Raw genomic sequence first — 15042 nt, 5'->3', positions numbered from 1 at the left:
TATGAAGTCAGAATTACGAGATTTAAAGTCGCAATTGTGTGATATGAAGTCAGAATTGCGAGATTTAAAGTTGCAAATGTGAGAAAGTCAGAATTGCGAGATTTAAAGTCGCAATTGTGTGATATGAAGTCAGAATTGCGAGATTTAAAGTCGCAATTGCGAGAAAAAGTCAGAATTGCGAGATTTAAAGTTGCAATTGTGTGATATAACATCAAAATTCTGAGATATAAACTCGCAATTGCAAGATATGAAGTCAGAATTACGAGATTTAAAGTCGCAATTGTGTGATATGAAGTCAGAATTGCGAGATTTAAAGTCGCAATTGTGTGATATAAAGTCAGAATTGTGAGATTTAAAGTCGCAATTGCGAGAAAAAGTCAGAATTGCGAGATAAAAAGTCAGAATTCTGAGAGAAAAAGTCGCAATTACTCTTTTTATTTTTTATTTCGTGGTGAAAACGGGCCTCCATATCATCCTTTTGTAACCGATCAGACAGAGTGTGAGGATTAATGTGAAACACGAGACAGAACTAGAACATTAGGTTAATTTTGTCCGTGTAACAGGAGGGCAGATGGGCAGATCACGCGTGTGAGACGGAGCGCGGATACATCTGCAAAAAGAAATCCTCCAGCAAACCTGATGGAGCAGAGGAGAGCGCCAGTCTCGGATGCCAAGCTGTGAGTCGAGATCTCTACGGCTTATGCTTTCATAAACAAAAAGAGGAAACAAAAAAAATGTATTTAAATAATAAGTTAATCCATCTGTCATTATTTGGGCATGTGCTTCATTTTTTTTTTTTTTGTTCCGAATTTTTTTTTATACTACATTTACATATTTATGTGCTAAATCTGGTATACTTAAAGTCTGCTAAATTGGAGCAACTAATTTTGTACTTAATGCACTTTAATTGTGCAGAAGTAGTGCTGAGGTCCAACTAAAGATATACTTGATTGTACTAAAATGGAGCTATTGCAAGTATACTTTAGGTAGATTTTAAATATCTTGCATGTAAAGACTGATATTATACAAAGATCATACAATCCTTATTAATATTGATATTAAAACACTTTTAAGAAATGTGCATTGATGTACTCCAAATAAAGTTTCATTATAATTTTATATCAGTAAGTCTTAAGTGATATGTCAATTAATATGTTAGTGGATTCGAAGCATACTTAGTATGAAATAAATCTATTTTAAATACATTTTGGTATAGGTTTAAAATATATAATCTTTTATTACTTTTGTGATAAAACACACACAGAGAATACCATGGACATGATTTGAAAAGGTTAAATGGTCCTGAATAGTCAGACTTGCACTGTTTGCGGTCAAAAATGAGTGCATTGAAAATTTCTTCTATTGGAAAATCTTACTGTTAACTTACTGTTTTTGAAAATATGTATTTGTATAATTTAACACCGTAAAATCCTCTAAAAATACAAAATATTAAATAAAAAACAAAATCGAACTAAAATATAGTACATTCATTTCAATGAAATAAAAACACCACGCGAACAGCACCACAGCGTTAATCAGAAGTTGTATTTATTAACATTAGTTAATGTACACGTCAACTAACAACTTTTTTTGTTTACAAACATTAACAACAATTATAAAAAATAGATGATGACAATTAAAAAATATAAATGATGAATTTAATTGTGATGAAGTCATGTGTTTGGTGCCCATAGGGATGGGTTCGGTATGGATCTTACTGTTACAATATTGCCATTGAGAGTAAGACGTTTAATGAGGCCAAACTGCAGTGTGAGAAGACGGGAGCTCGACTGGTGGATGTTGCCAACAGGTAATGCAGATGAGATGGTGATTATAACGGGTACATCGGAACTAAAGACACAGCTTATGCTTTAATAGTGTATTATTGAAAGAAAAAAAATGTTTTGTTTTTTTTAAACATCGATAGAGAAACACATTTTGTGGGAAAATAAATCATAAAAGTGGTATTATATACCATATTGTTATTCCCAACCTGCAAAGGACATCATTTACTGACAGCCAAAACCTCAACCTAGTCCCTTTAACTCGGCAGCTGTATTAGCAACGCCTCCGCCATCCAAGACCAAGTCTATTTATATGAGCAAATCCTGAAATCTTAAAAACTACTTGCCATGCTCACATTTCAAATAAAATTTTTTCAAATGAGAAATAAAATCTGACATTAACTGTCCCATAAATGGTATTTCTTATGCTTAAATAGGGTAAAAAAGCATATATTTTAGGCTGGAACCAGTGGGGCCAATGTGCATGTGCAGTCCTAAGTGTGTCTCCCAGGACTATGACTTTACCAATTCATAGTTTTCAGTCACATGACTGGAACGGAAACCTGGGCTGTGTCTGAAATCGCACCCTATACCCTTAAATACGGCACTATTTGAGGGGACAGCCATTTGTAATGGTGCAAGAAACCATAGTGGACATTATCGAGTGCACTGATTCAACCCCATAATGCACTGCAATATCAATGTACAACTGATGTGCACTTTAAGGCAAGAGAATTCCCATAATGCACTGTGAGGGTCCTGCCGAATAAATGGAATAAAAGTGCTGCCATCTAGTGGTTCAGAGGAGAATAAATCAATTTGCCTTTAGGCAGTAAAAATATATATATATATATATATATATATATATATATATATATATATATATATATATATAAATTTTCAGTTTAATATATATTTTTGTTGTTGATTTTTTTTGTTTCGATTGACTTTACTGCATGTTAAGATTATCTCTGGACTGCTTTACTTGTAATGAAAATTTCACAAATAATCTTAATGGTCCTTAAAATCCAGCTTCAGTTTCTTTATGAAAAAAATATTTATTTTTTCCTATTTCCTCTTTAGTGAAATTTGACCAAGACAACTCTTTGAGATTCACTTATCTAATGTTTCATTATAATATTTAACTACGCATTCATTTATATCATAATATTTTAATGTATTATCTTCACTTAGGTATGAGAACGCTTTCCTCATTAGCCTGGTCGGTCTTAGGCCTGAGAAATATTTTTGGATTGGCCTGTGTAACACCGAACGTCTGGATCGCTTCCAGTGGAGTAACGGCGATAAAGTCAAATTCACACACTTTAATGCAGGCATGCCAGGTATGTTGATCAGTAATCACAGTTGTTATGAAATGTGTGACATGCAACAGTCATGTCTGAATCGACCTGAATTGAAAAGTCAAATTTTTTCTTCTCCTGTCTGTTCACCTCCTAGAAAGGCACCAAGGTTGTGTGGCCATGTTAACAGGAACTTCAGCAGGATTATGGGATGTTCTGAACCGTGACAGTAAACAGAAGTACATCTGTAAAAAAATGGCAGAGGGTATTACTACAACGCAAGTGCCGCCAACAACGCAGCCGCTGAGCTGTCCAATTGGCTGGATTAAAAAAGATCCAGGCAGTTGTGTTCAGGTAAATGTGAACAAATACACTCCTTCCTGAAACGGTGACATGTAACAGCTCAGACCAGAGGCTGCGTTAACCATTGTTACTAAAGCCACACTTACCTGGTTATGGAAAATCAGATAAAATGCTTTAAAAACTTTAACCAGGACCTCTAATGGGTATTTTAAACATTGACCTCTTGATGTTTTTTATTTAACCTTTTATATAGGGGAGTTTGTGGTACTAAATTATATTTATTAAATATTTATGATCCATTTATTACCTGTTAATCAGTTTATTATTTTGAAAAATGCTTATATAAATTTATATAAAACATATATTTTTCAAAAACATATTTTACTCTAAAACTGTGAGGAAAAGAAGCAATACATCTAAAGTTGTGTTCCAAATTTAAGGTTGATATCTCAAAAAATTAGCTTTTAGTAAGATTTTTTGTGGGGCGCAGTACCGAAAGCTTCCACTAGATGAAATTCGCTTCACATTAATTTCCAAAGCGCAAATTTTTGACCGTGAGGAGCACAAGTGTAAATATTTTTTTCAGCCCCATTTAACCTTTTTGAATCATGTCCACATTTTTTTTTTTTTGTGTTCACATAGCAAGTGCCAAAACCTTTATCAATTTTCGCACCATTCAAATGAAGTAAAAACTTCTATAAAAAATAAAATAAAAAAGTAAAATTTTTCATTAAAAAATGAATGAAGCTGGCCATAGGGTCTGTGCAGAGGATGTGTCTTTTTGTTTTTCATTCTGCGCTTAGCTGCTGCAAGTTTCTGTCCATGGAGTGCCGTAGGAGTGCCACAGAAACACATGACCGCAATTCATCTCTTTTCTCACAATCACACTTTTAATTTCTACTTCTTAGATATACCAGAAGCAAAAGGATGAGAAAAAGACTTGGCTTGAGGCTCGTGATTTCTGTCGAGCCATTGGTGGCGACTTGGCGAGCTTCCACTCTCAACTCGAAATCAGCTCGTTACCGTGAGTGTTTTGTACTGTTATAACTCTCTATAATTATTTGGCGGTCATTACAACATGATGATTTTGTACACCAAGGCACTGCATTATGTGGATAAACATGTCTTTAATTATTCAGCAGGTATATAAGTGGAGACCCAGCATGGATAGGCTTCAATATGCTGAATGGTAATTCTGGTTTTGTGTGGACTGATGAAACCCCTGTAAGTGTTTTCCCATTACTGCTCCCTCTATTAGCCATTTTTGGTGGTTTCCATTTAAATAGAAATCCGTTTCTGACACAGTTGAGTAAAAATGTGATTCTGTAAGTCATAATAATGAGAAACCTTCTCATAATTATGACTTGGTGTCTCATTATATTGAGAATGTGCTAAACGGTTGTTTTCATTAAAGTCGATACAAAGGTCTGGCATGAAACTCTAGGCTAATAGGTCCTTTAACTCAACCTGCTCAGAACCACATCATTATCTATAGGACACAGATGATTGGTTCCTGCTGTATTAGTAGCCAATGAGCTGCGTGCTCAATCTTCAAATACATGAGTTAGCATTTGCCTTAGCAGTGCAGCACGCTTTCAGAAACCCTCCACCTTCCCCAGCTCCACCTGTATAGATCTGCTACGGGTAATTCATGTGCGCTATATTGTACAGCAGCAGCAGCATGTCTTACTTGCTCACAGCAGCATGTCGTGTATGTATTGGCAGTAGCAAGTCCTGTGCTTGCTCTGCAGCACCAGCAGCAATAATCAACAGCAGCAATAAAAGCAGAGTTGTCATGACAGAAATAATGTAATCTAATCTAAATCTGATCTAAAATATCCTTCTTCAGTGATTGAAACAGTGGAGGACAGAAAGCTTGAGGCATTACCTGTAACCTGTAACCTTTTTCTAAGGTCCGAAGGACTCAAGGTGGTACATTTGGCGGAAGTAGCCATGCTGCTAAATGAAAGCGGTATCATGCGTTCTTTGTCGTTCCGAGACAAAAAGGGGGAACTGCTGATTGTAAGGGGGATAACAACTCTAACAACCTTTTGTGCACCTTGAGGAATCCCCTAGGAATGGTATTTTATATCACAGGCCCCCTCCGGAATTACAACTGCCCCCAGTTTGCATATCCTGGCACTGGCTCTTCCAATGGCAATGCCGAGTGGAGACTGGGCGGAAATCCCACTGGGGATTTCGGGCAGCAAAACTAGCACTTCTCTCCTCTCTGCAAGAGAGAAGAGAGCTGGAGCTGGGCCATTGGTGGATGGTGGAGGCCACCGGTTCTTGGGTATGGCACAGGATATACCTTGTTTAAATGCCGTCTACTGTTTCTTTGCCTCCTAAAAACCTGTTGACAACATTCACTGCATTGTCGAAATGGCCATAAGGCAAAAACCGGGGCATCCAGGAGAATCTTGATCCCCAAGAGGTTGAGCCACAGATGCCTCTCTGTGGCAACCATATTGGCCATTGAACAGTCAACGGCATGAGTCCCGGCGGAGCTCTTTCACCACCTCGGGGGTCAGTCTTGCACTCTTATCCATATATTTTTAGGACAGGGGTGCCCAATCCTGTTCCTGGAGATTTACCTTCCTGCAAAGTTCAGCTCCAACCTTGATCAAACATAACTGAATCAGCTAATTAAGATCTTCAGGAGCACTTGATAATTACAGATAGGTGTGTTGGATCAGGTTTAGATCTGAACTCTGCAGGTAGGTAGATCTCCAGGAACAGGATTGGGCATCTCTGTTTTAGGAAGTTGGCTTGGTTTGCCTGCAAATCCGCCATGGTGTTCATGGACGCATCAGCCTGACCAGTTGCCGCGAAGGCATTATCAACCGCACTAGATGTTACTTTACAAGGTCTGCCCTCTCCAGGATGATGCAGAAGTACACAAGAGATAGTTTGCCAATGTCTGTTCCACCTTTGTCATTGCGGCTTAAACCATCTCAGAATGGAGAGAGGGGGGGGGGGGGGAATGCCCACCTGCTCTATTTCCTCCAACTCAACTTGTGAGCCCCATAATCTCTGTCTAAGCGGTGCCTCAGCAAACCCGAACCATGGGGTACAGTTGCTTGATGCTCTTTCCTTGAGAAGAGAGCCAGACACGAGCAAAGCTTCTGCATATTAAAGCAGTTGCAATGCACACAGCGTTACTCGTAATTGTTACAGATCCCTTGTTCCCCTGGACTCTAATTCCCATGATCCTCCTGTTTCGTCACCTGCACTCACTTCCCTCGTCAGCTCCTCATCATCACTCATCACTTGCACCTGGACTCTATTATCAGCACTCCCTTTATATGGCACTCACTCCTTTCACTCCTCGTCCGTCTTAATGTTATGTTAAAGTGTATGTTGGGTACTCCTTGCCTGTGTATATTAAAGTATTGTTCATGATTGTGGAAATCCGTATCTGCCTCATCCTTCTACACCAGCTATACAGTAATAAAGTTAGGGCACGGCAACACACATCTCCTACACTGTTTTGACATTTTTGAACTCCTGTATTAAACACACAAACACTTAAACACACGGCAAACATACATCTTCTCAAAGACAAAGAATCTGGGAATGTGATGAGGCAGATGCCCTTCTACGGTTTCTGTGACGTAGTGTGCTGCATCACCTGACCTTTCGTCGGCCAATGGGAATTGCACATTTCATCAGGGAAATAATAACTCGTCAGAATGTACTACCAGCATAATGTTCATGTGGTGTGATAATGGTGTGAGGTTTTACAAACCTACCACAAACCCTAGCCCTACTTTTAAAACCATGCAAATATAATGTTGATCGCACATCCTGATAGGTAGCATATATTGTTAGAACACCGGCTAACTGTACAATATCCTGCTTATTACAAGGCTACTCATCAAATAATTAGACATGCAGATATCTATTTATTTGACTTGGAATTATTTTAGAATCTTTATGTTTATTATCGAAAAGCTTCTGGTAAGAAAAGAATTGTCCACTTCATCACACCTACTCAAACTTTTTTGCATCATCATCTACAATGTGAATGTGTGTTTGCATTTCTTTTTAGTCTGATTTTGAGAATTGGGGGTTTGGAGAACCGAACAACTACAACAATCAAGAGCACTGTGCAGAAAGTGCCTTTTATTATGGACGCAAGTGGAACGATCGAGATTGTGAATCCTATAATGACTGGATTTGTCAGATACCAATAGGTACACATGCATAGATCTTATAATGTATGTAAAATAGATCTGTGCATTAAGTCTTGGAGCGTAAATGCAAACTTAACATTTGTTCTATGTAATGTGTTGATGTGTTTCTTTGTTCTTCATGTGTTTATTTGTTCTTCAAAGAAACAATCAATGGCAACAGGCATGGTAATAGGCACATGCACTTAACAACTGCCTGCACAATAATGCTTTTTTTTTATTGTTTGTTCAATAGGCACAACTCCAAAACCTCCACCAACTACTGCAACCCAAGGTAATTAAGTGCTGCATGTCCATTATTCATTAACATTCACTTTTTTTCAGGTATTTTCTACACACGATTTTAATGTTTAGCTCTTCATTAAATTAATATGTTATTATTATTTTTTAGTGGTTCAAGCGTGTAGCGCTGAAACCCTATTGTAATTGTTAAAATTTCAAAGGATCAGCATTTTTCCCTAAAAGTGATTGGGCAGACAAAACCGTATATCGTAGAGACTTGAAATTTGAGGGCTGGTAGTACTCACACTGTCTACAACGTCACCAAGGCTTGCCCTGATTGGCCTAATCTACCCCTGGCACAACAGTGGTGAAAAGCACGAAATCACTCATAACTCCTAAACTCTTAGGCGTTGGCTCAAGTGCCTTATATTGTTGGATTTCTTGGCTCAAGACAGATTCGACTGTCTATTTTGGATTTTTTTGAAAAACCTACTTTTGCGAACTAGTCCTACGTTTTTGGCATGATCGGAGCCAATCCAGTACAGCAAGATTCTCTGGAGTCTGATTGTCAATAATTATTAAACAAGTTGAAATTTCAATTCACGGCCTCTAAGGGCCGCCAAAACGTTTGAAGTGGCCAGAGCCACTTTTACTAAAATTGGCTGTAACTCGTGAATGGAATGAGATATTTTCACCAAACTTGGCACATGTATGTAAGAGCTCATTCTGTGGTCGTGTGAAAAAGAATGTGGTGACTGGCCACTTGGTGGCGCTATAACATGGAAAAAATTTTGTCCAAGGTGCCAAGACTGCCTTTGAGGTCATTTGTGTATCTTGAAAACACAAAGTTTGCGCAGCTATCAGACAAGGTTAACAGAGGCCGATCGTAATCACTGGGCCTGTTTGACTCACGGCCCTAGAGACCTGTGAGAAATTCGAAAGAAATCAATATAAGAATTGTATATCACTTGATTTTTCACACACGCCCATGAAATTCATACCACATGGTAGAACTCCTCATTCTGAGCAACTTTGCCTCAAGGACCGCTGCTGTCCATCGAATGTGAATATGGGAGATTATTTCAAAAATCAACTTTGGTGAACTAGTCCTAGGTTTTTGGCTCAATCTTCGATAACTGTTCGAAAGCTTTATAAACCATATATTTTCTATGCTAAATTGCCTGTATTGGCTGTAAATTGTCTTTTCCATCTATGATCGAGATGGTTACAGATTTGCCAATTAAAACATAATACTTTTTTACGCATGTGCCCAAAGGCCTTAAAGTGCCTGAACCCCTGAACCTGGGACTAAAACACATTGACTTGAGAGTAATTTTTAACTTCACTTACAACTTAAGACAAGACACTACTGGCAATAACACAGTTTTTTTCATTCATCGGTGAATTGTGAGATTATGGGCTATTTGGCATTTAATAAAGTGTTTTTTCAAACTAGTGGAAAGAAAACATCCAAAATACACTTTTAAATATTGCTCTTATTTGCACTTTATCTATTTGTGTATGTAGATTTCAATTATAATACATATCTGAAAAGGCCATTTTCTCAAAATGAGTTTTTATCTTCAGTAAATGATGTCAGAGTTATCATTTTTAGACAGCCAGAAGATATTTGAGAGCATTTTTGCAGCTTTTTACTTACAGTAGCTGACTAGTACAAATCACATAATTGCAGATGAAGACAATTATAACTTATGTTCTTTTTATCCTACAGTGCAATTTAACATGACATCTGATGGCTGGATCCAGTACAACGGTAGTCAGTACTTCATTAATGAAGACCTCCTATCTATGGAAAATGCTCGCTCGTACTGCAAGAAGAATCATGCCGATCTTGTTGTCATTACTGGTCAAACAGAGAGGAAGTTTTTATGGAAGCAGGTAAATTGCTGTGAGCAGGATAATATAATGTTGTATTGTATATTTGATATTGATTGTTGTTTATGCAGCAGTTAGTTCTGGACCTGGAATCTGATTGGATAGCCTTTCACGTGTACTGATATAGAATTAATATCACTGTTGTATCACTCCGCTTTTCTCTGCACATTCTAGGTAGGCTGTAAGTACTGTATTTATGAGTGAGTTAGTAGACCATTCATTCAACCAATTCATTCAAAACACAAAGAAAAGATTCTTGGCACAAAGGGGAATCACTCAAATTCTGTCTTTTTTAAATGTTGTAACATGGTTGCATTATCATTGAGTAGGGCTACTGACACTGTTTTACAGATATCTAGGAGGTCAGAGGGTCAATACTACATTGGGATGAGGGTGGAGTTGGACAAATCATTTAGGTGAGTATGAAAGACTTGGATCCAGTGTGCATAAACTAGTTATTATGCAAAAGATCATTTTAGCAAGACATTGTTTAATTTAAGTACATTTGTGCTGTTTTTTTTTTTGTTCTGTTTATAGCTGGGTGGATGGTTCACCTGTTGTATATACGGCATGGGATCAAAATGAACCAAATTTTGCCAATAATGATGAGAACTGTGTGACCATTTACAAGAGTATGGGTAAGGACTCCTCATCAGTACTGTTCAGTGTATCATGTCAGTGTGGTGTGAAGCAAGGGTGTTTAATCCTTCTCCTTGAGGGCCAGTTAACATCCTGTAGAATTTAACTCCAATTTGGTGGGTTCAGGTGGGTTTAGTTGGGGCTGGAGCTGAACTCTGCAGGGGAAAAAAGCTTTGTTTGCTGGGTATTTACGTCGTAGTATAATAAATAATCTGTGGGGTATTTTAGCTGAAACTTTACAGACATTCTGTGATGCTGACTTCAAATTAAGGTAGCCTTTGACTCGGCATGCAGCACTAAATCTAAAGAGACAAGTCTCGTGCTTTATGGTCAAACTCTTCAGAAGTTAAAAGCAAAAATAGCCATTTTCCATAGCTCTTGACCACTAGATCACACTGTGCAGTGGTTCCCAACCCTGGTCCTGGAGTAACCCCTGGACGGCACATTTGGGACAGGGTCTGGTGCTTTGCTTTATTGTCTCCATTTGGCTCTGTCGTGGATGTCCTCTGAGTTGAGTTTCTGTTGAGCAGGTCATTGGTGATGCTATCCATCCACCACTTTTTTGGTCTTCCTTGCAGTCGTCTAACCCGGTCGAGGCAATTCTTGCAACCAAATTTTTAAGAGGGAACAGGGCTGATTCCCTGGTGGAAGCCAACAATGACATTGAAGGATTCTGAGATTAGGGCTTGGCATCAAACCACACTCATGACATTGTGGTACAGTTATTTGACCCACCTCACATACTCTCCTGGGATGGCATGAGATCTCAGTGCTCGCCAGATGAGCTTGTGTGGGACTCGACTGAATGCTTTTTCGAGGTCCAGAAACGCCATGTGCACCATCTTGTTCTTATCCCAGTGCTTCTTTATCAGACCTTTACATGACAATGATGTACTAACAATTGTACTAAAAGTTTATCTGTTTTCTCTGCAAAAATGACTAAATAATGCTGTATTCTGCTGCCAGATTGTAAAGAAACACTATGCACCTGTAGACTAAACACATAATATGCATGTGCATGATGTCATCGTTTTCACAAATTTGCGTTTTAGTAGTTTACATGGAGATGATAACAGTATCATTTTCAAAAGTTTGCATTTTCAGGCCCCCAAAACCCTACTATCATGTAAATGAACGTCCAAAACGCATGCAAAGTTTTCTGTTTTCAGTTGAAAACTGTGTCTTGTAAACAGCCCTTTAGATGTCTCCCTAATCAAACACACCAGATTCAACTCATCAGCTCATTAGCAGAGACTCCAAGACCTCAGAGACATCAAACCTGTGCAGTGTTGGGGCTCCAGGACTAGGGTTGGGAACCACTGCCTCTCAATATGTTAATGCATTGTTGAGATACCTCATGTCCCAAATATTAGATTAAATATGGATGATTGATAATAATCACCGATTATATAATAATTATTGATTTTGATGGTTCTGTAGAACTATAATTGTCTCTGATAAGGGTTGTTAAATGGGTATATGTTAGATGTGGAAGAATATCAGTTGTTCCAGTCTATAAAAAGCAACAATAAAGGCAAAGTATAACTTAAGGTATATGGATGGACTAGCAATATGATTGACAGCATGCTTTTTAAGGTTTTTATTTGCACAATTAATATTGGTTTATGGGTGTAGTTTTACAAAAGCTTATAACACCAATTCAGTTTTCTTATATACTGCACCAACAATATTATGTCATATATTTGCCAAGACATGTGACAAGTTTTTATTGCTGCATTATCCTCTATTCCCTGCTCAAAGGATTAGAAATATGTTTTTTTTAAAGGTTTCTGGAATGATATTAACTGTGGTGTGGCCTTGCCCTCTATCTGTAAAAGAAGTTCAGACTTTGTCAACACCACCATGTTGCCCTCCACTGTACCACCAGGAGGCTGTACTCCAGAATGGACCATGTTTCGTGGCAGAGTGAGAGTCATTTCATCATAAAAACATAATATTACCAGGCCCACATTTAATCTGCACATTCTAATTCAAAGCACTTCTATTTTCAAATAGTGTTACAAGTTTTTTAATAATAAGATGACGTGGCATAAATCTCGGGATCACTGCATTTCACATGGAGGCAACCTGGTGTCCATTCAGGGTCATGAAGAGCAAGGTGAGCATTGCACTTGTGACACATTTACATGCACACCAAAAAGCTGGTTATTATTACACATGCAACGTCAGCAGTAGGGGACTTGCATGTACTTGCAAGAAACCAGTCAGTCGATCGACAAAATGAATTAAATATGACCTGTTGATTCTGCTTGCAGCATTCCTCACTACTCTAATGCTTGGTTCAGACGATGACATATGGATTGGTTTTAATGATGTCAATTGGGAGATGAGGTTTTTGTGGACTGATGGTAAGGGTGTCAGCTACACAAACTGGGCCAAGGGTCAACCTTCATCACTCCCGGATGGGTCTTCCAGGATGTATGGCTACTTTGATTCAGAGGCAGGTATTCGCACCATATTGCTGACAAAGGCTATCCAGTATCTATAAAGATTACCACAATCATCAGAGTTTCATCAGGAACACAAAATTTAATTACTTAGTTCTGGCATGAAACTCTAGATGGCGCAAGCTGATAGGTCTTTAACTCATTTGGGAACAATCACGTCATTATCTACATAGCACAGCTGATTGGTTGTTGTTGCATCAGCGGCTCAACATTCAAACTTTCAAACCGCTGTTAGCAGTCTATCCTCCACCTTCCCCAGCTCCACCTGTATAGATTTGCTACGGGAGTTCATTCATGTAAGTTACATGTGCAGCGGCAGCAGCATGTCTTACATGCTCACAGCAATATCTGTGAATGTATTGGCAGTAGCAAGACTCGGTACTTGCTCTGCAGCAGCAGCAGCGTAGCAGATCTAGATTGCCATATCCATTACCATTTCAATCTTAATTACCATGCCAATCTCCCGAGAGTTGTCATGACAGAACTGACTTTGTATGTTTGTCTGACCACAAAACAGATGACACATGCAAGATAGCACATTGAAACAAGAATTTATAGCCAAAACATGAAACAAATATAGTCACATTCACAGTGTTAGGTGGCGCTAGTGTGTTAAAAACCTCATACACTGACGAAGCACAAAGTGAAATACACACAAACTGAGTTTGAGCCAAATCGGACAATGCAACATAGAGTTATACCCAAAAATATAGACCTTATGTATCTCCGCCCCTTTTCAGAGCTGCGCTCGTTGTCTTTTGACTTCTGCAGCAGTCTTACGTATTTATGAATGAACTGCTCATTTTAAAATCTTCCCGGTCAACTGACATTTGTTAAGACATCTGCTTTAATCATAACAATGCTCATGATAACTTTCATTAACTCTACAACAGGTTAATCCACTTCACCAGCGAATTATTCTTCAACAGCGATGCCATAGAAATATACAGGGCTGCCGCAAAAATGGACGTTCATAGACAATTTTCTAAAGATGGCGGCGCGCTTGTTTCTCTGGTAAATAAGGTCTATAGGACTGCTCAGGAGCCTAATCTAACCTTAACCCTAAACCAAGGACAAGTAATTGAAAAAAACATTCAAAACCAAGCAGAAACCAGCCAGAATATCCATGGGTTTCAAAGACGTCACTTCCGCTATGCCCGTCGCCATATTTGTGTCCGGTCACAGCTGTGCGCTCTGTTTAAGTCTATGGTGACAGCAGCTACAACTACCAGAGGAAGGCCAACAAAACACTCTCAGAAGGTTCACAACAAATTTACAATATGTCTGGGATATGTGGTGCTGTTAGCCGTTTCAACAGTCGTCAGAACTACAAATTTATTTGATCCCAAAGGAGTTAGATCGGCGGAATTATTGGCTACATTCAGAAGGGACCATACCACTGGCAGCCAAACAGCAACGCACAACATTAATAACTGCTGGGACTGTCATTTACATTTATAACGAGAACACTATTGTAATAAAATGTTGTGAATTCTCTATGTTGTTGTTTCAGCGTGTTGTTGAGGGCGTCTACTGGAGTTAAACATTGATTACATAACTTGTTCAAACTTCACTTGTGCATTCGCGTAATTTTGTGCAGATAAAACTTGTAATATTAATTTTATGAAGTATAAATATCTGATTATTCTCATAAAGGATGTGTTTCGTTGAGGAAATAACCCACAGAGCTGATGATCATATAGCTTCAGCGCGAGCGCTCAAAAAGTAAGGCAAAACATTAATATGATTGGGACTGTCTTCTTATAAATTATATTATAGTCGTATATACTTATAACATAACGTTGTGAATTATTTGTGCTTATTTGCTGTGTTTCGGAGTTCCATGACGTTACTTTAAGTTCATATATGCGTGATTTTGTGCAAATACTAGTTGAAGTATTATTTTCATTTTGTATAAATATCTGAATTATTTTATATAGGATGTGTTCCGTTGAGTTAATTAACTTTCAGTTTATGAGTTTTTATTCTCTTCAACTTCAGCATGCGCAGCTCATACAGCAATGATTAAGTCATTAAATGTTTACAGTAATATTAAAGCTTTCATTTTTTTTTTAAATGAATGCATTATTTTTAATAACTAGCTCTTATATTGTTCTCGTATTATATTCAGCAACACATGGTTTGATTAATAAGGATCACGAACAATAACAGATTTTTTTCTCAAATCATCTCATTTTGATAACAGTATTATTTGAGCTGCACGAGCTGAATGAAC

At 38.1% G+C, this 15042-nt stretch overlaps 1 protein-coding gene across 2 annotated transcripts in view; it reads left to right on the top strand.

Moving 5' to 3' along the window:
* The window catches only part of mrc1a (mannose receptor, C type 1a), a 31290-nt gene that overhangs the window by 10268 nt on the left and 5980 nt on the right, over positions 1-15042 (top strand). The window contains exons 9-22 of one of the 2 annotated variants that reach the window (XM_048186405.1): positions 564-677; positions 1695-1810; positions 2979-3127; positions 3243-3439; positions 4297-4412; positions 4531-4612; positions 7440-7584; positions 7817-7855; positions 9536-9702; positions 10051-10115; positions 10237-10337; positions 12125-12264; positions 12355-12457; positions 12615-12799. In XM_048186405.1, coding sequence (XP_048042362.1) covers positions 564-677; positions 1695-1810; positions 2979-3127; positions 3243-3439; positions 4297-4412; positions 4531-4612; positions 7440-7584; positions 7817-7855; positions 9536-9702; positions 10051-10115; positions 10237-10337; positions 12125-12264; positions 12355-12457; positions 12615-12799 — 1719 coding nt within the window. Of the gene's footprint in view, positions 1-563; positions 678-1694; positions 1811-2978; positions 3128-3242; positions 3440-4296; positions 4413-4527; positions 4613-7439; positions 7585-7816; positions 7856-9535; positions 9703-10050; positions 10116-10236; positions 10338-12124; positions 12265-12354; positions 12458-12614; positions 12800-15042 lie in introns of both variants that reach the window. The other variant, XM_048186403.1, reaches the window with a different exon arrangement.

This window comes from Megalobrama amblycephala, linkage group LG3, assembly GCF_018812025.1.
Source record: "Megalobrama amblycephala isolate DHTTF-2021 linkage group LG3, ASM1881202v1, whole genome shotgun sequence".
In the NCBI taxonomy this organism is placed as follows: Eukaryota; Metazoa; Chordata; class Actinopteri; order Cypriniformes; family Xenocyprididae; genus Megalobrama; species Megalobrama amblycephala.
This window is presented reverse-complemented; position numbering and strand designations above follow the sequence as displayed.